This window comes from Berghia stephanieae, chromosome 6 (genome assembly GCF_034508935.2).
Source record: "Berghia stephanieae isolate SIO BIC M18660-M18661 chromosome 6, UCSD_Bste_1.3, whole genome shotgun sequence".
In the NCBI taxonomy this organism is placed as follows: Eukaryota; Metazoa; Mollusca; class Gastropoda; order Nudibranchia; family Aeolidiidae; genus Berghia; species Berghia stephanieae.
The window spans coordinates 2,363,718-2,388,717 of NC_088365.1; the positions used below are offsets into that span (position 1 = coordinate 2,363,718).

At 35.7% G+C, this 25,000-nt stretch overlaps 2 protein-coding genes across 3 annotated transcripts in view; one reads left to right on the forward strand and one right to left on the reverse strand.

The window, feature by feature from the left end:
- Nucleotides 1-13,088, forward strand: part of LOC144975964 (glutathione S-transferase Mu 4-like) — a 13,643-nt gene extending 555 nt beyond the window's left edge. Inside the window, exons 2-8 of one of the 2 annotated variants that reach the window (XR_013646006.1) lie at nucleotides 857-932; nucleotides 2,358-2,422; nucleotides 5,061-5,142; nucleotides 8,389-8,492; nucleotides 9,582-9,680; nucleotides 10,347-11,198; nucleotides 11,531-13,088. Coding sequence is in view for 1 of the 2 variants with exons in the window: in XM_078920205.1 (XP_078776331.1) it covers nucleotides 857-932; nucleotides 2,358-2,422; nucleotides 5,061-5,142; nucleotides 8,389-8,492; nucleotides 9,582-9,680; nucleotides 10,347-10,541 (621 nt within the window). In the remaining variant the exon portion in view is untranslated. Of the gene's footprint in view, nucleotides 1-856; nucleotides 933-2,357; nucleotides 2,423-5,060; nucleotides 5,143-8,388; nucleotides 8,493-9,581; nucleotides 9,681-10,346 lie in introns of both variants that reach the window. The other variant, XM_078920205.1, reaches the window with a different exon arrangement.
- Nucleotides 13,089-14,417: 1,329 nt separating this feature from the next.
- LOC144975597 (snaclec coagulation factor IX/factor X-binding protein subunit A-like) overlaps nucleotides 14,418-25,000 on the reverse strand; it is a 14,418-nt gene continuing 3,835 nt past the window's right edge. Inside the window, exons 2-5 of the mRNA XM_078919760.1 lie at nucleotides 21,712-21,874; nucleotides 17,312-17,412; nucleotides 16,094-16,201; nucleotides 14,418-15,126 (exon numbers count right to left, since the gene is read on the reverse strand). Coding sequence (XP_078775886.1) covers nucleotides 15,110-15,126; nucleotides 16,094-16,201; nucleotides 17,312-17,412; nucleotides 21,712-21,874 — 389 coding nt within the window. The 3' untranslated portion in view covers nucleotides 14,418-15,109. The remainder of the gene's footprint in view (nucleotides 15,127-16,093; nucleotides 16,202-17,311; nucleotides 17,413-21,711; nucleotides 21,875-25,000) is intronic.

Below are 25,000 nucleotides of genomic sequence, written 5' to 3' on the forward strand. Positions count from 1 at the left end.
TGTTTGGTGCAACTAAGTTCTGACGTCTTTTTTTGCTGCTCTACACTTGTATACTTGATTATATAACAACATGAGAGGAAAAACCGACGTGCTGGTCTGATAACCGAACATTGTTGTATGTTATGTAATGGACAACATTTGGTTTGGGAGTGCATATGTCCATTACAACGAGCCCATAAGCCCATAATAATGACGGTCCAAACAATTTGGGTTATCAAACCTACGGGAGGTCTTCCGAAAGCTCCTACTCCTACATCCCCAGTATTCTTGTTCTAGTAGGAGATTTGGGAGGGGGGAAACTATTTTTATAATGTTCTAGATAGTAGGGGCAGGGGGTTTGGGAGGGGGGAGACTTAAAAAAAAAAGTTTCCCCCCTCCCAAACCTCCTACTAAGAACATTATAAAAAACAAGAATCTGGGGGATGTAGGAATGTAGGAGCTTTCGGAAGGCCTCCCAAACCTTACATCATTTTCTCTGCTGTTGTGGAAGTTTGTGTCCATTTATTCATTTATAAAGGCCTTCAACAGTGTGAGTTTCAGAATGCAAAGAACTTCAAGTGACTTGGAATTTGTAACAATTATCAGTTTTCTTGACTCTCATTCTCCGCATTTGATTTAACAAATGTATATGTTTCGAATAATTTTACTTTAAAATTATATTTAAAATTAGTCCAAAAAATAAACAAGAATTAACGTATTTTTACGAACCAAACAACCAACTGAACGATGAATGGAATAAAAGATGCATTGATTATTCGTGTTTTATTTTGTTTTGTTTTTTGCTTGATAAAGACTGTAAAACTGGTACAAATGATTTATTATTTTATGATATAAATTTTTGATTCTCTATCGACAGTTGGCTCAGCCCCTAAGATTTCTTCTTGCATATGCTGGAGAGGACTTTGAAGATTTCCGTTACAAATGTGGAGATGGTAAGCATCTTGGACATCAAGGAAGAAAGAATGTATAACATCAAGTATAACACCATCGTTACTGTGACACCTAGAGAACTGAGATAATAAATACAAACGGTTGCTCCTCTCTCTCTCTCTCTCTCTCTCTCTCTCTCTCTCTCCTCTCTCTCTCTCTCTCTCTCTCTCTCTCTCTCGCTCTCACACACACACATGCATACATGAAGGCTCACATGCAGTTCCCTTGTAGTTTATTATATATACTATATGTTTATATATAATATATATATATATATATATATGTATATATATATATATATATGCGGCTTTGTGGTCTAGTGGTATGACACTTGCTTTCGGATCGGAAGGTCCTGGGTTCGAGCCTCACTCGACGCATTGTTGAGTCCTAGGAAAAGACTCTTTACTCATATTCTGTCACCATAATCAGGTTTAAAATGAGTACCTGGCCGTTAACAGCGTTGTCTTTGTCCAAAAAAAAAATGGTAAAATTGCCTAACAGGCGTCATGTCTCGTCCTTCATGTCAAGTGTTGCTATTGGCCAAGGACCCCTTGTAAAGCGCTTTGACCGCGTTTCGTGGATGTTGCGCAATATAAAAGCTCTTTTTTTTTACTACCAACTTATGGACATCTGGTTTGTCCTCAAGTAAACTCTTCTACTCCTTATATCAATGCAACTTTCTTTTTCTTGGACAGAAGTGCCTGGGTTGTTTTTTTGTTAGCATTTTTCATCAAAATTAGACAAATATCAACAGGCTTTCAATTTAGGCCATCAGTAATGTGCAGTCTATGAACTCCAATACTTGGGAGTTCCATCCATTGATAAACTTATTTTGCTGTGGTTCCATATGAACAATCACTGATTTCATGCAATTTAGTAAACATGTGTTCTGATTGGTCAGTGCCAAAATGATTTCTTTGGTTGAAAAAAAGAGCTTTTTATTGGTTAAGAGTAGGACATGATGATGATCGGGTATCAACTGATGATTATTGTTAAAACAATGTCGCTCAACTCAACAGGGGTTTTACTCAAATGTATGTCGCTCTTTTGTGGTTTTTATTACTAATAATATAACATATAGCAAAAATAAAATTGGGACCAGAGGTCAATGTCGCTATCTAGGCGTTGTCGTTATCCAGAGGTTGCACTGTAGGTTCAATTCATGTATGTTTCTATAGATAAAATGCGCTTGGCCAAGGAGTTCACAACATTGCCATCCGGAAGTAAACGGACCAACACACAAACTCTGTGTAACCATGAACTTTTATAGTCTGGTTAATACAGTTTAGTGAGAACAACTCACAAACGCGGATGGCAAAAACAATAACAAAGGCCTGAGTGATGTCATCTTCGAACTATCTATACTTTGGTTGTGTTTTAACAGTTATTCTGGATTGCTTTCATGGACAAAAACTTTTTTTTTTCAGGCCCAGAATACAACAAAGATGATTGGTTTGATGTCAAATTTACTCTTGGTCTCTCCTTCCCAAATGTAAGTAATTGCGATGATTAAAATCTATGTAAGCACTATTTTTTCTCTTTTCCTTATTAAAATATAAATTTGCCTATAGAATGTTTAACTCAAAAGCATGAATGCTTATTTAGGAGAGGTGGGATAGAGTTTTGTCATTTGATTTTTCTTATTATTTATGATTGTGCTTTGACCTAGAAAAAAATATCCTAATAGAAATTTGAAACACATTGTAGACCAGTTATTGATGTCCCCTACAGAATTTATAAATTAAATATAGTAAGAAATTAGAAATGTATAAATTAAATTTGTGCGGCTATGTGGTCTAATGGTATGACACTCACTTTCAGATCGGAAGGTCCTGGGTTCAAGCCTCGCTCGGTGCATAGTTTAGTCCTTGGAGAAGGCTCTTTACTCACATTCTCTCACCGTACTCAGGTGTGAAATGAGTACTTGGCTGTAAACAGCATTGTTTCTGTCAAAAAAAATTGTAACATAGCCTAATGGACGTCATGTCTCGTCCTAAATGTTAAATGTTTCTGTTGAGCAGGGACCCCTTGTAAAGTGCTTTGAGCACATTTAGTGGATATTGCGCTATATAAAAGCTCAATTTTTATTTTTTTATTTATTTTTTTTTGGAATAGATGTCTGCTCTCCGTCCTACCCAAAAATAGTTTGCTAGTATACATGTAACTGTAATCAGGATGGCGTTTTGATCATCGTTGTATGTAGTCACATCCACCTTCCTCATAAACTCACACACTTCCAACTTTTTGTTTATCTGTTTCAAGCCTCTTTTAATTCTAAAAAGAGCAATGGTAAATGGGATATTATATTTGACATTTTGGTGTTGAAATAATGGTTTGATGCTTGTTATCACATACAGTAATGATCAAAGGTAATGATACATTGTTATTTTCTTTTATATCTGTTTAACATACACAATAAATCCGCAAGTGTCACTTATATCAACTGAAAGAGAAATGATAGAGGATTCATAAAATTACAAATTTATTGACTGGCGAGACGACATTGCTGTACAATGAATAAAACTTTTAAAATCTGAAAACCGAAACTTGGCAGAAACGTTTTTTTTTTTTGTAATTATCATTTTTGTGGCCCCTTCAGTATCAAGCAAGTGCCTTACTCATGACTTGTCTACTTTACTAAAAATCCAATTTGCCAAGTATATAAGATTTATATAAACATGCTGTTTTATTCACATTTTTCATCAAAATTTAACAAATATCAACAGGCTTTCAATTTAGGCCATCAGTAATGTGCAATAATGAACTCCAATACTATATAAACCATTGAGACCTGTGCCATAAGTGCCATATTGGAGCTTTGATTTGTGACGTTGATATAATATAGCCTTGTTACAATCTTTACATTTAAACAATAGACCAGAGCTTTTTAACTCACTCAACCCTAACACTGACTATATCCGTAGTTTACCCAGGTTACATTTACCCCATGCCTATTTATTACATTTTTCTGAGACAAATTATATCAAAGCTAATGTTTTTAGTTTTTACATGTTTATGATAGTTGGATAAAACTATGTATGTACATGCTCATTTTTAATAATTTTTTTTCCAATTTTGAAAAGTAGCAAAAATCTCTAGGATTCAGTGAGTTAAAGATGTCCTCAGTATAAACCTTATTTGAATCTCTAAAAGCTTCCAGAAGGCAGAAAAAGCTTTGGAATAAATAACATTTTTATGTATTATATTACTTAAACTTTTTCACACTTGTATCTGACATTGGGAAAACCGTGAGAGAGTTTTTGTTGCATAATGAACGAGATGTGAAATAATTGTAACTGTACTTTCCATGTCCAATAACTCAATTTTTGGCAAACATAAACCGTTTTAACTGCTTGGTATACTTGGCAGAAATATAACTCTTTGTGAAAACACAAATGAGATTTATTAGAACTTGAACCTGCTTTAATCATTTAAGATGATATGAAATACATCCATCAGATCATGTTAAAAATTAACCATAACTTTTAGGACAATTTTGTAATTTGGATGGCAAATATCTGATTTCCAAGACATATATACCAATACCAATCCCCAGCTAAACTAAGAGCAGCTTCAGCTATTTAATGACTTCACTTGGGATAAGAAACAGCTATGGTCCTTCCTTGACACTATATTAGACATTTTGTAAATTGTAATACTGTTGATATAACGCCCGACAAGTCTGCAAGCATAAATTAGCCTGTCGGACATATATTTCAGACTCATCATCAATGTGTTAATAACAAAAGTTTCAATTTAAATGATAACAAAAATTTTGGCAAGAATATTTTTAAGTATGTGGACATAACAAGAAACACGACACACTCTTGAAAAAGATTCCCAGAGAGCATTGTGGAGGGTAAAAGAGGGAGAAGAGACCAAAAAGAAGATGGTCACAAGACATCAGGGAATAGATGAATAAGCCAGTGACTGGATGTGGAAGACTGGCGCAGGACAGAAGCGTGTTTTGGTTGGCAGTTGCGGAGGCCACGTCCAGGTGGGATAAGCCATGATGATGGTGTGGACATGGACTTTGTCTCAAACGAAAATATTGGTTATACATTTGCATGTAATCAGTATAGTCATAAGAAGTACATATATATGTATATATCACTATGTCTCTATTGCAGCTGCCTTACTACATGGATGATGAGGTGAAGATCACAAACACCAATGCCATATTTAGATATCTGGGCAGAAAGCACAAGCTGGGTGAGTGAAGAATGCACACTTTGATGTCTAGATCAAGTTCTTAGTGTCTGCCTATGGTTATAATTTATTTTAGTGTTATAGCCATGGTTCATGTACTGACAAGCTTATTACTTGTATACTGGTTGAGACACCGAAATGTTGGAACTTTCTGTGATATTATCTGATTGCCGGCAGATTGTTGGAAAATAATAAATTAATATGAACATATATATTGCATGTTCCAATGGATTCACAATGCTCAATTTTAATTTAAAAAAATTGTGAGTTTATAAATGTGTGTTACCAATGTGTCGCCAAATTTGATAGAAGATTTCTGTTTCCCGATTTTCTTCCTTTGAGACCTCTGAGGTCCAATATTTGGTCTGCTACTCTTGTGTATGTGGTGATAATGCCTATTGTTTATGGTTTTGTTGGTTAATGACGGAGTCGCCGTTGATAGTTTTCGATGGTTTTATCTTGTGTGCAGCATTATTGTCTAGATCAGTGACGATAATCTTCTGCGGATCTGCAGAATTCCGGGATTTTGGGATATTCTTTGAAATGTTCCATTGTTCTTGCAGTGTCACTCAGGTGGCTCCATGGTAGATCAATGAAAAAATCACCATCTTGTCTTGTGTCAAATTTTGACACCTGTGCTAAGTTGATGAATTTTGGTGACACTCGCATTTTTATGACGTCAGCCTAGACAGGGTGGCATATAAGGCCAGTGGTGTACTTGGATGAATATATCTTGGGTAGTGATTGGGAAAAAATAGAAAATTAATTCATAACTCTCTCTCTCTCTCTCTCTCTCTCTCTCTCTCTCTCTCTCTCTCTCTCTCTCTCTCTCTCTCTCTCTCTCTCTCTCTCTATCTATCTATCTATTTCTCCATCTCTCTCTTTTATTCCCTGTCTCTCTCTCTCTCCCTCACCATTATTTCTCTCTCGACCACTCTTCTTTCTTCTTGTTATGTTTTTAGAAGTCGTCTTGTCATAGAAAGATAAAATATTACAATAAGCAAGGGTGATGATCGACGACAAATACCAGCACTCTTACAATATCTGTTACAACCTTCAGTTGGGTACTTATTCACACCTGAGTATGTAACGTGTCTTACCCAAGGCTATTACATTGGCCCCAGAGTTTCATAGCTCTTAATCAGTCACTGATCATGGCCACCAATGCTTCATGAATTTTATTACAAAAAGACACGCGTTCATTGAGCCGCCAAAGAAAGTCTTTTTGCGGGTGGTTGGATGGGAGCATCACCCTTGAATCATATACCTATGATGTTCGCATGGGTGTACGATCCGATAATGATGTCGTTTCTTCTTCTCTTTACTAGCCTATCCTGCTTCTTTGGTTTGTGATTGTATTTTTGACAGGGGATATATTTTTTTTCTGTAAATCTTCTGTCTGTTTGTTCTTGGTTATTTATAATTTAGCTTATGATATCTTTAGGTTATGATTTTGATTTACATTTGTACTATTTTTGTTAGATTGCTTGTTTTTTTGTTTCAGCGGTCTCTCATATAACCTCAATTGTGTTGGAAGAGACCTAAAGCAACAAACAATAAAAAAAAATAAAAACATTGAGCCGCCAATGCCAAATTTTAGAAGATTGTGGTCGTTCTTTGAAATAGGTAGACTGAAAGGGTATCGATTTTGTGACCCACTCTGCAGTGTCTTTTGACCTTCCATGGTGGGCAGGAAGTCACTTGCTGTGTCTTTTATTCCCCTATATGTTTTATTTTTTAGTTGCTTTCTGTCTTTGTCTTGGAAAGGAAATTCTTGGTTCTGTCCTGACCCTTGCAGGAGTCCTCGGCTGGGAGGGAAGGAGTCAAATGTATAATGTTAGTTTTGGTAGATGATTTTTGTTTTTCCCTTATAAAACATCTCTGCTGTGTACCGTTAGTTATATTTTTGTTTTAAACATATTTTGTAAACATTTGAGTGTGTTCCTCTTAGTGGGATCATGTGCTGTTGTCTTGACAAGACTTGATGGCAATCTCAAACTAAGTAGTGTGATCATGGTATCTACTTCTGTCCCCTATTTGAACCAAGTCCCCTTTGTTTTACATTTTCTCTAATTTTTTTTAAACGTAAATTATGAATTTTCTTCATTTTTACTGGCACTGAAAAAAAAAACATTTAAAAACAACCTCAAAGCCGTATAAAATGGTAGTTCAGATGCTGAATTTAAAATTCTAGTCAAAAATATTAAATCCAGATTAAGTTTAATGCTTTGTTTTGGAGAATGAATAACGTCCTCAGTATGGAAACTAAAAGCTTATGTTTCTAATTATGCGGGGCATTTAGTATAATTAACTGGGTGGGGATCCTGACCTCCCATAGTGGGCAGGGAGGTACATACTGTGTCTTCTATCCCCCATACCCATTTTCCAATTGTTTCCTGTCCTTATCTTGGAATGAGATTTCATAGTTTTGTCCTGATCCTTGCCGGAGTTCCTTGGCTGGGAGGGAAACAGTCGAATGTATAGTTATAGTTTTCGGAGATGATATTTTTTTCCTTGTAAATCATCTCTCTGTTATGCATTGTATTATGTTTAGTTTACATATTATATTATATGATTGGTAAACATTTGAGTGTATTCCTTTTAGTTGGGACCTGTGCTTGTGTCTGGATGAGACTTTTAGGTGATCTCAAACTTAAGTACTTTGGCGGTGTGCTCTTGGAATCTACATCTGTTGCCTATTTGAACCAATTCCCCTTTGTCTTACCTTTTCTTTTGTGCTTTAATTGTAGTTTTAGAACTTTTTACTATCCCATTTTCTTCCTTTTTACTGGCGCTGATATGACCTTAATGTGTTGCAAGCGCCATAAAACCCTTAAAAACAAAAACAAACAAATAGTATAATTAAGAAAAAGAAGATAATGACACCCTCCCACGTGACATCGGTAGATGCCATCTCCTGAACACTCCAAGAAGGAATATATAGATATTCCATCAAACAAGCAAATGATGTCTACAGGAAACACCGTTGTTGTCCAAAGCGAGTAAATTGGGGATTAATAATCTAAAATAATAATATTTTTTGACCGGTGAATTAAAGGAACAATTAGAGAGTATTTGAAATAAGCTTTAATGTTTAGCAATCTCAATCTCTCTATAATTGTCCAAACGTACTGAACTGCCATTTTGAGTCATGGCTGTAAGTGAGCGTTAATGTTACCCATTTTAGTTTTTTTGAAAAGTTGGTTGCTATAACATATGTTTTTAAATTATTTTTTTGCTTTCTTTCAGACGGAGAGACCGTAAAAGAGAAAGCTGATTGTGACATGGCTTTAGAAGTTGTGATGGATCTTAGAAATGGATTTGTCAGATTGTGTTATGGACCAGGTGACAAGGTATGGACTTGCACTGTCCATTGCTGATGGTTTTCCTCCGATCCGCAGAAATCTGTGATTTTTTTTTTTGTAAAAGAATGAATTGCATGTATGAGATCCCAGTTGGAGTTTGACATTGACAAAATATTGTCCCTGAAAAGTCTTGATTGCCACAAGCAGCAGATTAAGATCTTCAATTACATTACACATTACACCCTTTGCTTGTTTACAAAAAAAAAATAAGATGTCGGCTTTGAGTTCCACAAGCTGTGCTGTGTGGCCTTGATACCCAGACTGTTCATAGAGCAACCAATAGTGGTTGTTGTCACTTGAAAATGATTTCCCTCTGAGGGATTAGTAAAGTATACAAAGATATATATTATATATTATTTATATATATATATATATATATAGAGAGAGAGAGAGAGAGAGAGAGAGGGGGGGGGGGGGGGGGGGGGGATTAATTCTCAGACTGTGGTTGAATCAGTTTTGCCCTAGAAAAAAAAACTCAACATTTCGAGGCAAAGTTAGAAGGCTTTTCAATAAAGTTTTCAGTGATTGGTATAATCAGACGCTGGTAATTATTCTTTCTTATATTATCTTAATTTCTCTGTTATTTATAATTCTTCCATCTTTTTCTCTCACTTGATGATAACTTGTGTTTCGGAGGGGCAACTAAATATTACAATGGAATCACTCAACCCGATAGCGGTCAGTGAATTTTAGAGAGAACCTGTCTTAAAGAAAAGGAATTCATTATATACAAATATAGTTACAATAACATAATCGTACAGATGGGCATTGTCGTATAGTGAACAAAAAGTGCATCTATCTCTGGGCATGCCACTCTGATATTTTATAAATAGAACTAATATTTTAACCAATGGACTTAACAAATAACTAATTAATTGATAACTGAAGTCAATTAGCTATTAACAAAGGGGATCAACTCTTTCCTTGAGTAGCTCAGAGTATATATAAATATTATATTTTTTTAAAACTTTTTTTCTGGCCTTTTTAATTAATATTTCTGTTTAACTAATAAGTGACTGGAATATTTCTCCTGTTCGTGTTTATATGGCTAATTGATTTAAATCTTTTATCCCACAGTTTAATGAGGAGAAAGAGTCTTACATCAAGACTGCCAAGGCCATGATATCTACCTTCAATGACTTTCTTGGGGACAAGCTATTTTTCGTTGGACCTAAGGTTTGTTTATGTCATGAATGTATATTGTTCTTTGGGCAAAAAAGTCTTTGTATTCAGGGTTAATCTTGGCTTCCTTAGCTTAAAAAGTAGTCTACCATAGCCATAAAACCTGCAGAGCTTATTCTTATTTTAAAAGAATAAATAATTGTTTGGTACCCTTTGCAGAGCTGCCAAGTGTCCAGGAACTTCCGCGACAGCCACGGAAATACTGTGCTTGCCACAGACAAACTTTCATAGAAAGCCACGGAAGTGGTGCTGGTCTATTTCGTTGTGTTCTATATGGTCATTCAATACAATATTTTAAGAGGGTCAGTGACCGTTGCATTATTATATACTTCGGGTCAATGACCTGAGATATCGGTAGTATTATTGTGTACTCTGGGGTCAGTAAACAATTTATCGGTAGTATTATTGTGTAGGGGGCATCAGACATGACATTTGCAAATTAAGGCATTCTGCAATGTGCTCATCTTAGTAAGAGTGGCGAGGGGTTGTACACGAACTAGGGACCTACAGGTTAGAGGCCTGGTGTCGTAATGCAAGATCACAAAGCCACACATATGATGAATTGGCTTTTAAATATATTTTCTCTCTACTTTGATATTCCAGTAAGTACCTGTTATGTCATTTTGAATAGATATTAAATTTTGCCTCCTATAACTTCAGGTGACCGTTTGTGACTTCCATCTCTACGAGATGTTGGACCAGCACAAGATCTTGGACCCCACCATTTTGGATGACTTCCCCAAGTTTCAGGAATATTGCAAGAGGTTTGAAGCCCTGCCAGGGGTCAAGGAGATGGTCGAATCTGGGAAAGTCAAGGCCAACCCAATCAATAACAAAATGGCCAGTTTTAAATAGCTTGTAAAACGATCTGGTCTAATTTTTGTTCGAAATATGTTCCAGTAAATCTTACGCTCGGTGGCCTTGGATGTAGCAATTCCAGTATTTCTATAAGAGCCCATTATATTCTTCTCGTGCTTTAAGAATTGGGGATGGGGGTGGTTTTAATTGGTTGGTGGGTTAGTATTATCGTCCTTATTTATTTTTCGCAGGGGTTTTTTTCATCTTTCTCTGAGATTATAATATGGTGCTTCTTCCATTTGTATACACGGAAAAAAGACAAAATGTCAATCATTGAATGAAATAAATCTCAACAATAGATAGCATCGAATACCCATTAAATTAATTAATTCATTTTTTTTACGTTTGCTGGGTGAAATTAGTTCTAGGAAACTGTCTTCTAGGAAAGAATGGAATGATAACATAGAATAGTAAGGAAAATAGTTGGGACATTCGAATGAGTTGGAGGAAACCCATACTGGAGTGTATTTTTGATTTGATTGTTGATTTGTCACATTGAGATGTGAATTAAATTGCCCTTGGCTCGTTTGGTTATTTGGTGAATATAGTCATGTTGTTAACTTGAATTGTGATTTGTCACATTCATTACGGTGAAAATGTAAGTCTCAGCTTAATTTGTTAATTTGTGATCGTGTTCATTTTGTTGACTTAAATGTGATTCAAGCTTTATTCTGTGTCTTCTATCCCCCAATGTCTGTTTTCCAACATGCTTTCTGTATTTGTCTTGGAATGAGATTACTTGGTTTTGTCCTGAACCTGACTGGATACCCTAGCTGGGAGAAAAACAGTCAAGTGTATGTAAAGTTAGAATTTTGGGAGATGATATTTTTTTCCTTGTAAATCATCTCCCTGTTATGCACTGTATTGTTTTGTTTAAATATTATATATGATTTTTAAACATTTGAGTGTATCCCTCTTCTTAGTTGGGACCTGGGCTTGTGTGTGGATGAGACTTTTAGGTGATCTCAAACTAAGTACTTTGATAGTGTGCTCTTGGAATCTACATCTGTTTCCTATTTGAACAAATTCCCCTTTGTCTTACCTTTTCTTGGGTGCTTTGATTGTAATTCTAGAACTTTTGACTATCCCATTTTCTTCCTTTTTACTGGCGCTGATATGACCTTAATGTGTTGCAAGCGCCGTAAAACCCTTAAAAACAAAACAAAACAAGCTTTATTGTTGAATATGGATACACCCATTGTACAAATATGTAGTCAGATATGTTAAAGTGCTGCCATAATATTTTTTTTTTCTAATGCGATAAGTAATCGGTTTCATTATACAAATGCTTTTACAGTTACCCCGTTTTATACTCTCCTTTTATTTTTGTTTGGTGTATACACTTCTGCTATGTTTTGACAGGGTTTATTGTTTGGTGAATGACAATAATGAGGAACACACCTGGTATTTATATACACTTTACATTACACTCATAACATGCAAGCGACGGCACCAGTTTCAGATTTATTTGTTTTAGCGTCAAATTTAGAATGACATTTGATATGTCACTATTAACATATAATCTGTCACTGACTTTCGTCTATATCCAATTCTAGATGTGCAAGCAACTTAACGCTGTGTTGCTCTTAGGCTTATGATCAAAATGAATGTGAACTTGAAGGTGTTATCTGAAGTTATCCAGATGCAGATGATAGACTTGTTGCAGCTTTCATCAAAGTGGCCAGAGGAATTACGTTGAAGTACTTGGGGGGGGGGGGATTGTGTCATCTTACCTGAACCCATCATAATGTATTAACTCTCAAGTTCACCCTCATTGAAAATCGAAATTTGTTCCATGCATATGACCTCGAGAGAGTTTACTGCATGACAAACATTGCATGAGATACATTCCACAACACATTGATCTTATATGCCTTTGTTGTGATGAAACACTTCGACAAATCCATGAATGAATTGCCAGAAATATTTTTCTTTTGTTTGTATGGTCCATAATTAATTTCCCCCCTGCCTCTACTCATCATAATGTGACAAATAACTAAGTACATCATTCATTGTGACGAAATGCTTCGACAAATCCATGGAGAAATTACTAGAAATATGAAGTTTTGTTTTTTTAAGTTGAAAAACTTTTCTTAATTTAGTCCATAAATTTAAAAAATGCTCTCTTCTTAGATGAACAAATGTTAGGTTATATTTATATATATTTAGAGCGAGATTGCTGTTCTAATATAAAATATGCATTTAAAACTGGCAAAAAAATGATTGTTTGCAGAATCTTACTTGTGGTCACATTCCATCATGACCCACTGCCTCAACTGGTATTAGTTGGATAGGGTTATAGGTACTTGAAAATTAAATGAAAGATTTGGGTTGTGTGTTTTTTTTTTTTTTTTATTATATCCAAGAATAAACTTCTATTTAATGTATATGATCATTGCATCTTTAAATTTACATTGGGCATTATATTGATTTGAGGCGGCGCCAACATTTGATATTTAAAAAACAAAACAGTATTCGAATGTTGATATTTATTCCAAACTGATATTTGAGTCATAATAATAAACAGTTTACTTACGTTCACAATTATTTGTTCTGTATTTTTAAAATATTTTTTTTACTTTCTTTCTTTTTAAAAATTATGGGCGAGGTTCTGACTTCCCATTGTGGGCAGGGAGGTCATTTACTATTTATTCTATATCCCTATTTGTATCTGTTTTCCAACTTGCTTTCTGTCTTAGTCTTGGAATGAGATTATTTGGTTTTTTTCCTGGCTCTGGCTGGGAGGGAGACAGTCACACGACTTTTAGTTAGAGTTTTGGGATGGGGTTCCTGACCTCCCACAGTGGGCAGTGAGGGGAGGGGGGTTACAAACTGTATCTTCTATCCCCTTATATTTGTTTTCCAACATGCTTTCTGTCTTTGTCTTGGAATGAGATTACTCAGGTTTTGTCCTGATCCTGGCCGGAGTCCTAGCTGAGAGGGTAACAGTCAAATGTATAGTTAGTTTTGGGAGATGATATTTTTTTCCTTGTAAATCATCTCTCTGCGCATAGTTGAGTCCTTGGAGAAGGCTCTTCTTTATTCACATTCTCTCACCATACTCAGGTGTAAAATGAGTACCTGGCCGTTAATAGCGTTTTCTCTGTCCGAAAAAATTGTAATAACGCCTAACAGGCATCATGTTCCGTCCTATATGTTAAATGTTGCTGTTGCCCAGGGACCCCTTTTAAAGTGCTTTGAGCACGTTTAGTGGATTTTGCACTACATAGAAACTCAATTAAAGACATATGAGTATGTTCCTCTTTGTGAGGAACTGTGCTTGTCAGGATGAGACATTTAGGTGACCTCAAACTAAGTACACTGATAGTGTGCTCTTGGAATCTACATCTGTTCCTTATTTGAACCAATTCCCCTTTGTCTTCCTTTTTCTTGGATAATTTAATTGTAATTTTAAAACTTTTTACTATCCTAATTACTTCCTTTTATTGGCGATGATATGACCTAAATTGTCTGAAAATTTCCACAATTATCAAAGAGATAATGAATTATGTCGCCATATCATAGAGAGATTTTTCTGATAAGATTTGTGAATTTTGAATTATAATCCTAATACTGAATTTTTAACATCAATTTTGTCATAACATTTTGATTCTCAACTTTGTAATGTTCTAATAAAAATTTCATAAGCTAAAGCCTTAAAATCTCTATGTTGACACACTATGGTACAATATTGATAAGATGGAAGAATATGAAGGTCATTCCTTCATTAGATTTTGTGGAACGTTTGCCACAAGATTGTTATATTTTTTCATGTCAGACCCCCAAATTAGGTTGCAAAATGGGTATCAACACAGATAATTTAAAATTTTCACCATCAGTGTTGTTTTTTAACGTATAATGACAATATACAGAATGAATAAAACCGCCCAATATAGATAATTACCTTTTTTTTTAGAAAAGACCCAAACCGCCCCTTAAAAACAAACTTTCTGTCTTTGTGTTGGAATGAGATTACCTAGTTTTGTCCTTTCCCTTATCGGAGAAGAAGAAGAAGAAAAAAGAAGAAACCACGTTTTGGTCATTTCAATTTCAGTGGGAGGGAAGCAGTCAAATGTTCGGGTGTTTTTTTCTTGTAAACCATCTCTGTTATACATATTGTTAATTTGATTTGAATACATAAGTAAGCATTTGAGTGTGTTCCGCTTAGTGGAATCCTGTGCTTGAGACTTCAAAAACTATTCGAAGAAAACAAAGTTTAAAACAAAACCTAAAAAAGCAACGACAAAAAACAATCAAAACAATAGAAAAACAAAAACAACCAAAAAAACAAGAAAAGAAAAGAAAAAAAAAATAATTGTAAAACACAAATTTTAAAACAAAACAATTTTTTAAAAAGCTAAATAAATAATATACAAAACAGAAAAAATAAAAAGGGAGGTAACTCGCCTTAACCCTCCAATTCAATAACCATTTTAAAATGTTTTAAATCCTTTTATTCGTATACCAATATTTTTATAATATCCAGAGATGGATTGATTTATAATGAGAAAAGGTTTCCAAGATCCACATCCTCCGGGTCGCAGTCACAGTCATTTTTGTGGTTTTCATCCCCGTGATTTCTCTTCAAATAAAGGTAAAAATGAATAAATCAATACATAGATCAAATAATCGATAGAGAAAATAAAAATTAATTAATTGATAGGTAAATATATATATATACATTTTTTTTTAAATTTTAAATAAATAAATAAGATTATGATCTACAATCTTCATCTTCCCACTTCTCTTACTACCACTACTCTTCCTGCTTCTCCTTCACAACACACACACACACTCTTCCTCTCTCTCCTCTCTCTCTCTCTCTCCTTCTCTCTCTCTCTCTCTCTCTCTCTCTCCTCTCTCTCTCATGTACACACATTTTCACCTATATTATTATGACAAACTAATATATATATCATTTTAATATTTAACACAATGTTGGAGTCAGTCCTTAAAATAATAATTTGCTCCATTGCTACATTTCGAGCAGTAGATAGAGGGCAAGATAGAGGCGACAAGATGGTAAGATAGAGGCGGCAAGATAGAGGCGGCAAGGTGGTAAGATAGAGGTGGCAAGATAGAGGCGGCAAGATAGAGGCAAGGTGGCAAGTTAGAGGCGGCAAGGTACCAAGATGATAAGATAGAGATGGCAAGAGGATAAGATCGAGATGGCAAGATGATAAGATCGAGATGGCAAGATATTACGATAGAGGCGGCAAGGTGGCAAGATAGAGGTGGCAAGGTGGCAAGATAGAGGCGACAAGGTGGCAAGATAGAGGCGACAAGATGGTAAGATAGAGGCGGCAAGATAGAGGCGGCAAGGTGGTAAGATAGAGGCGGCAATAGTTATCATATTTGTATCAAACACGATTATATATATATATATATATATATATATATATATATATATATATATATATATATATATATATATATATATATATATATATATATATATATATATATATATATATATATATATATATAATGATGATGAGGAGGAGGAGGATGAGGAGGATTACTGAGTCCCCGGCACGATATGAACTTACTGCTATGACGTGTAGCACACACAAAGGAAGCTTTCCAATCGGCAGGAACGCCAGTCCATTTTCGGGTTTCTTTCATTGCGGCAAATGCATCGTCTTTGAGTGGATGCCCTGCATTAAGAATAGGGATTTTTTTGTTGTTGAAAATATTGATTTTAAACTGTACTCCGGAATGCGGCTATGTGGTCTAGTGGTATGACACTCGATTTCGGATCGGAAGGTCCTGGGTTCGAGCCTCGCGCTCGGCGCATAGTTGAGTCCTTGGAAAAGGCCCTTTACTCACATTCTCTCACCGTACTCAGGTGTATAATGAGTACCTAGCCATTAACAGCGTTGTCTTTGTCCGAAAAAGTGTAATATCGCCTAACAGGCGTCATGTCCCGTCCTACATGTTAAATGTTGCTGTTGACCAGGGACCCCTTGTAAAGCGCTTTGAGCACATCACTGAAGGAATCCGGTGAAAAAAGAGGAGACAGACAAGGGAAGCCGGGCATTGAAAGTCAACCTCTACGATATGACACCTGGAGAAGATAAAAAGATAGATTAGATAGATGGATGGATAGATGGATGGATAGATAGATAGATAGATGGATAGATAGATAGATTAGATAGATGGATGGATAGATAGATAGATAGATAGATAGATTAGATAAATAGATAGATAGATAGATAGATAGATAGATAGATAGATAGATAGATTAGATAGAAATAGATAGATAGAAAGATAGATAGATAATAGATAGATAGATAGATAGATAGATTAGTATAAATAGATTAGATAGATAGATAGATATAGATAGATAGATAGATAGATTAGATAAATCGATAGATAGATTAGATAAATAGATAGATAGATTTAATAGATAGATAGGTGTAGGTGGATATTTAGGTAGAGAGAGAGAGAGAGAGAGAGAGAGAGAGAGAGAGAGAGAGAGAGAGAGAGAGAGAGAGAGAAAGAGAGCGAGGAATAGAAAGAAAGAAAGAGAGAGAGATTGATAGATAGGGAGAGAGAGAATGAAAAAAAGAAAGAGAGGGGGGCGAGAGTGTATGTGTGTATATATGTATGTGCGAAAGAGAGGTGGGGAGAGAGAGGGAGAGGGAGTGTGTGTGTGAGAGAGAGAGCGAGAGAGAGAGAGAGAGAGCGAGAGAGAGAGAGAGAGAGAGAGAGAGAGAGAGAGAGAGAGAGAGAGAAGAGAGAGGAGAGAGAGAAGCAAAATATACCTTTTTTCCACCCAGTCCATTTGTATTTTTTGTCGTCATCCGATACCCATTTTCCGTCTTTGCCTGCTTTACGAAGCCCAATCCAAATGTGTACATTTTTCCTGCAGACAATCAATGTCAAGTTCTTCTCATTATCCCAAATCAGATTATATAAAATCTGACACCTTGCCTCGCTACGGTATAAGCAAGTGAAAGGAATTGGATTCAATAGTCTGATGCCACGTCACCCAGCAACGGCGGACATCGTGGTTCTAAACAAAGAAAATCTGTACTTTTTATTCTTCATGCTGGCTAGAACTTTTCATATGTCTTGTAATCAGGATGTGTAAAAGTCAAAACATGATCAGATTTATAATGTTTTTTTTTCCCTCCGGATACGCTTTTATGCTCGTCGGAGAAATATTTCATAAGGGCGTCCGCCATTGCTCCGATAGTTTAGAGCCAGTTACTAAGTTACCATGCGTCATTACGAGGGATGTGACGTTACGACTGTTGATGCGTATTACGTTCCCCGAAACGAAACGATCGAAAAACGGCAGGGAAGAAATCCAGGATCTGTCGTCAGACGTTGCAGATTCCGGTTTTCTTCCTCGTCGTTGTCGATCGTTTAGGTTCGGGGAACCTGAAGTTTGCTCATTTTGTCTTTAGCTAAATTCGCCCAAAGGGAGTTACAATAGTCCAATTTAGATAAAACAAGGGAATTAATTAAAAGTTCTGCTATTTGCATCGGTATTAAATTACGAATTTTGCTTATTTTTTTCCTTTCTATGTACATAGATTGCATGGTATTATTCACGTGGTTTGTCATGGAAAGATCTTTATCAATGATGACGCCAAGGTTTTTTGCTTTATTTGAAAATTCTATTGTACTATTTCCGAGAGTAATAGGTGATTTATTTGCCTGTTTAAGGATACTCGGCCTTCCACACATTAAAATCTCAGTTTTACTATCATTTAATTTTAACTTATTATGGTACATCCAAGATTTAATCTCATTAAAACAGCTCGTAATTCGTTGTATTAAGAACTGTAAATTACTAAGGGGCGCTGAATCGTATATTTGCGTATCATCTGCATAAAAATGATAACTCAGATTGAGTCTGGATATCACACTAGAAAGGGGCTGCATATATACAGTAAAAAGGGCAGGGCCAAGAACAGAGCCTTGTGGTATTCCAAAGTTTAGTAAAACTTGTTCTGACTGAACACCATTCACCACGACAGTCTGCCATCGATCCTGTTAATATGATGTAAACCATTTAAGGGCAATTCTTTTTATGCCGAACGTATTTTCTAGTCTTCTTAACAAAATGTCATGGTCAATGGTGTCAAAGGCAGCTGAAAGATTTAAAAGGATAATACATTGATAATGTTAGCATCAGTATTACATAACAAGTCATGTAAGATTTTAAGAAGCGCCGTTTCAGTACTGTGTTGATGTTTGTAGGCTGACTGAAAGGGTTGTTCCAAACTGTTGTTCTTAAGATGAGATGTTAATTGTGTCAGTACTACCTTCTGACGTTTTGACAAAAAAGGTAAATTTGATACAGGACGATAATTGTTTAATATATTGTGGTCCAGTGATGGTTTCTTCAGAAGTGGTTTGACGAGGGTACTTTTAAAGCACGATGGTACTTCGCCAGTCAGTATGGATGTATTTATTTATGATTGATGTAATGGATGGTAATAATGTATCGATCGAGCTGGCCAACAGCTGTGCTGGTAGGGGATCAAGGTCGCAGGATTTATGGGGGCTTTTTTATCAACTCTTTTATGAAACTAAGTGGCATTTTAGAAAATAAAATTAATTTAATCTCTCCACTCTGAAATCTTGGTTATGAGCCATATTGTTATGTGCCGCATGCCATGAAAAAGAATACCGCCTCTCTGGAGAAAAACGTGTAGATTTTCCTCACTTTGACAAATTTGCATGTTTAATCTATATTTCTTTTATCACTTTTATGAATGTAGAAATCACATCAGGAAGTTATGCCTCTGACTTTCAACTATTAAACTGTTAACAAATGTTTATGTCAGGTGTGTACAAAGTGTACAATTTGCTGTGCCATTTTGAACCCAGGATAGCAATTTTAGTGAGTAGTGCACATTATTCTCTTGAAAAGTAAACCCCTGGTCAAGCCTGTGGGCGAGTTAAGTGACCGTAATCACAGCAGAATTCACTGTGTATAATATCGTATTGTAAAACATCAAAATGTTCACTCATCCAAGACCCCTCGTTTTTTATATACCGTAAAGAAGAAAAATCCAAAAGTATGGTACTGTAACCGGTGGATCAGAAGATTGTGACGATATCCACGTCAACGGGTTGCGGAACGGACTAAATATATCCTTTCTGAAAAAAATATAGCCTTGTGGAGAACATTGTGCTTATTTGAGTCAATAAAAAAATTGTACGGCGCACAACTCTAATGAAAGATTTGAAAATTAGAAATGTATTTTTTACAGATAGATAAACAGATAACTTGATTTCCTTTTATAATTTAAAGTCAGTTTGAAAGCTCGTTAAGTCAAACAGATATCATAAAAAAATTACCGACGACACTAACACTCTCAAAATCAACCAATTTCTACATTGTAAACAGTTGTCAGGTTGGCGTTTTTAAGTAAATCGTTGCATTCGAAAAAATATATTCACTTATTTACTTAAAGGATTTCAGACCTACACTAAATTTTCAACAGTTTTCATCTATTAATGACATCAAGTATTATTATTGCCCCTTTGATGCTTTCAATGTGATGGTTTCGAGTGGATAATACCCAGGTTTAACTTATGGCCACACCCTCAACTCTATCTGTCCAGTAGAGTCCTTACTTCCGTTGTGTTGTTGATTTAGCGGTGATAGATCCGTGTTGTTATGTAGTAGTGCCTTCTCATTGCGTATATGTTTGTGTGTGTGCGTGTGTGTGTGTGTTGTGTGTGGTGTATAGATAGTATGCGCTTGGCTAAGAAGTTCACAACATTGCCATCCGGAAGTATAACGGACCAACACACAAAACTGTGTGCAACCATGATCGTTTATAGTCAGGTTAATACAGCTTAGTGAGAATTACTCATAAACGCGGATGGCGAAAAACAATAGCAAAGACTTGAGTGACGTCAACTTCGAACTATCTATACATGTTTGTGTGTGTGTGTGTGTGTGTGTGTTTTGGAATGTGATTGCGTGGGGGAAAAAAAGGGGGTGGGGGGTGTCCATCAAGTACAGAAATTCCTGAGCGAGGAGGGGGGGGGGGGGGGGGGGGGGGTGTTTTGCTAGGAACTGTCAGATTGGCATTTTTCAGCAAATCGTGGCATTCATACTGATATTATTCACTTGATCACATGAAGGTATTCGGATTTACTGAAATTGTAAACACGTTTCACCGATTAACAACATCAAATAATATTACTGCTGATATTACTGTCGTATTTATGCCATCGATGTGATAATTATTGCCCTGGCAAATATTTAGTTAAACGTTGTTGGCAAACTGTCAATGTGTCCTGTCTAGCTTCTAACCCGAACAAACCAAAAGTAGACAGATTCGGGACTTGATATTTTTTCGCGTCTGCTTCAGATTTTCATTTGACCTCACATGAGTTAAGTAAAGAGGAGACATTCCGAAAGCTCCTACATCCCCAGTATTCTTTCAATTTGTATTTTCACTGCTGATCTTTTGTCAGCGTTTTTATTCAATTTGTTATCACATAGAAGCATTTTAAAAACTCTAGAACAAGCTTTGATAGATTTGTGAAAGTTTGAAATTTCCTAATTTGACCATTGTTTTGATTCTCGGCCGCCATCTTAATTTGTGAAGTATTGAAGGTAGTGCAAAGCACTCCCAAGTAAAGCGTGGTAAAGACTTGCGACTTATTGATATTGATATCTACTGACTGATAAAGTAAAATCATGCCGAATAAAGCATGGCAGCGGCAAGCACATCGATTAAAATGTGCATCTAATCGTAATCAAGCTAATCAAGAAATGATTCAGGCAATATCTTATGAAAATAGTTCTTTCCCCGCGAAATTTCGGGCTTTTTACTAGTATATATATATATATATATATATATATATATATATATAATATAATAATAATAATAATAATAATAATAATAATAATAATAATAATAATAATAATAATAATAATAATAATAATAATGATAAATAATATTGATAATAATAATATTGATAATAATAATAATAACATTGATAATAATAATAATAACATTGATAATAATGATAATAATAATGATGATAATGATAATAATAATAAAATAATAATAATGATAATAATAATAAAGATGATGATGATGATGATGATGATGATGATGATGATGATGATGATGATGATGATAGTAATAACAGCACTGCACACACCAAGTTCTGTAAAACTTACTCTCTTAGCAAATATACTACTCTATTTTCCTTATTGTTTCGTGGTAAAACGACACTTCCCTGAACTGTCCTTCGGCAATAATCATGAGCCTCGCTGTACGTAACATTCTTGTGTATAAAAGCGTAACATTTCTTTCTATACAGGATATACTCGTCGGGACATTCTGTGAAGTAAACACGAAATGTTTTAAATGGGAGCGATCTATGTTCATGTTTTCGTCCAACCTAATCATCGATCACATGATTTATTGCTGTACAACGATTGGGCATTTCTCAATAAATGTGACCCTTCGCCTCAATGCGGTATTAAGTCGGGTTCGTACAGATGTTGAAAATTGAATTTATAGCCAGTAATATCAGACTTTTGTTGGATTTATAAGATTTATTCAGGAGAATGGCAACCATATTTTAGGGTGCTAATGCCAACAATTTATATTTTTGACCAGTTTAACATTAAATTTGGCTTTTAAGCATGTGGTTCGTTCCGACATAATACCGTTTTGAGACGATGGGCCATAAATGTAAACACGGAAAGGTGTATTTATGAAAGTTGAAAACATACCAGTGGGTTCCGCTGAGCAAAGTGACAAATTGTGATGTTGGATATTTCTCGAACTGTGAACACTTATCATTATGTGGATCATTTTGAGCACATATTCCAATGTGACCAATGACCTCGAGCACATGGAAAGGTGATATAGATAGTATGCGCTTGGCTAAGAAGCTCATAACATTGCCATCCGGAAGTATAACGGACCAACACACAAAACTGTGTGTATCCATGAACGTTTATAGTCGGGTTAAAACAGTTCAGTGAGCATTTACTCATAAACGCGGATGGCAAAAAACAATAACAAAGACCTGAGTGACGTCATCTTCGAACTATCTATAGATAGTATGCGCTTGGCTAAGAAGCTCATAACATTGCCATCCGGAAGTATAACGGACCAACACACAAAACTGTGTGTATCCATGAACGTTTATAGTCGGGTTAAAACAGTTCAGTGAGCATTTACTCAAAAACGCGGATGGCAAAAAACAATAACAAAGACCTGAGTGACGTCATCTTCGAACTATCTATAACATAACGATAGCTACGCACAGACCCTCCTCCATCCATATTCCTACATAATAAACAATAAATGACATCGATTCTTCTCCCTACTCGTAAAATATCATAAAAAAACTATTCTTCACTATCCAAACTCCTTATTATAATTGTACGCTTGGCTAAGAAACTCACAACATTGCCACCCGGAATGTAACGGACCAACACACCTAACTATGTGTTTGTAACCTTCAACATTTATAGTCTGGTTAATGCAGTTTAGTGAAAATTATTCATAAAATGGATGGCATAAAAATCAATAACAAAGACCTGAGGGATGTCAACATCGTTCTATCTATATAATAAATAAAACGCTTTACTGCTTTAAAGGCACATTCTATTTTCCATCCGTTCCTTAGTACTATTTAAAAACACGTATACAGCTTCTGTATTGTCCATAACATTTTTCTCAGTGTCTATTGTGGTCTTGTGGTATGACACTCGCTTTCGGATCGGAAGGTCCTGGGTTCGAGCCTCGCTCGGCGCATAGTTGAGTCCTTAGAAAAGACTCTTTATTCACATTATCTCACCGTACTCAGGTGTAAAATAAGTACCTGGCCTTTAACAGCGTTGTCTTTGTCCGAAAAATTGTCCCGTCCTACACGTTAAATGTTGCTGTTGACCAGGGACCCCTTGTAAAGCGCTTTGAGCACATTTAGTGGATATTGCGCTATATAAAAGCTCCATTTATTTTTAAAGTTCAATATTTTAAATAATAAGCTTTACAACGAAAATAAAGGCATAGATAGATTCTTCTCCATCCATATGCCTATGCAATGAACAAAAGGTTTGCAGTTAAAAAGGCACGGGGTCTGCTCCGTTCACACTCCTTATTTTAAAGATAATACGCGTTACAGCGTAAAAGCAAAGATTTTCTCCATCCCTACTCCTTTTGATAGAACGGGCTTGGCCAAGGAGTTCACAATATTGCCATCCGGAAGTATAACGGACCAACACACAAAATTGTGAACGTTTATAGTCTTGTTAATACAGTTCAGTGAGCATTACTAATAAACGCGTACATTAACAAAGACCTAATTGACGTCATCTTCGAACTCTCAATAGATAGTTCAAAGATGACGTCACTTAGGTCTTTGTTGATGTTTTTTGCCATCCGCGTTTATGAGTAATGCTCACTGAACCTTATTAACCCGACTAAAAACGTTCATGGATACATACAGTTTTTGTGTGTTGGTCCGTTATACTTCCGGATGGCAATGTTATGAGCTTCTAAGCCAAGCGCATACTATCTATAGATAGTTCGAAGATGACGTCACTCAGGTCTTTGTTATTGTTTTTTGCCATCCGCGTTTAGGAGTACTGCTCACTAAACTGTGTTAACCTGACTATAAACGTTCATGGATGCACACAGTTTTGTGTGTTGGTCCGTTATACTTCCGGATGGCAATGTTATGAGCTTCTTAGCCAAGCGCATGCTATTTATTCTGTGTGCATCCATGAACGTTTATAGTCTATCTATAGATAGTATGCGCTTGGCTAAGAAGCTCATAACATTGCCATCCAGAAGTATAACGGACCAACACACAAAACTGTGTGTATCCATGAACGTTTATAGTCAGGTTAATACAGTTCAGTGAGCATTACTAATAAACGCGGAGGGCAAAAAACATCAACAAAGACCTGAGTGACGTCATCTTCGAACTATCTATACTATGGACAACAGGGTTTGCAGTTTAACCCTCTCCTTACCACCTGCAGCAAAATCGTCACATTTGTTACCACACAATATACATGTTTCTTATTCAGATAAAGTTTGTGCATCACAAACTTTGAGGAATGATCCTTGTTTAATTAATAAGAACATAAAGTTGTTTTTGTAGAGAGCTTGTTTGAATTCAAAAAATCAATTTTTCTGCAAAGTAAAACTGCCATTTTGGGAAAATACTGAAAATGATCGGTAAGGAAAGAGTTAAAAGGCACGGGGTCTTCTACGTTCACACTCCTTATTTTAAAGATAATACGCTTTACAGCGTAAAAAAGAAAATATTCTTCTCCATCCCTTAACGTATATCTAGTATAAATTACCCACTCTAACGCACAAAAGGCACGGAGTCTTCTCCATCCATGCATTTATAATATAAACAACACGTTTTAAAGACCTCTCAAACTCCCAGGTTTGAGAGTTTGTTTTTTTTTTTGTTTACCAAGATGAGGGTTATTT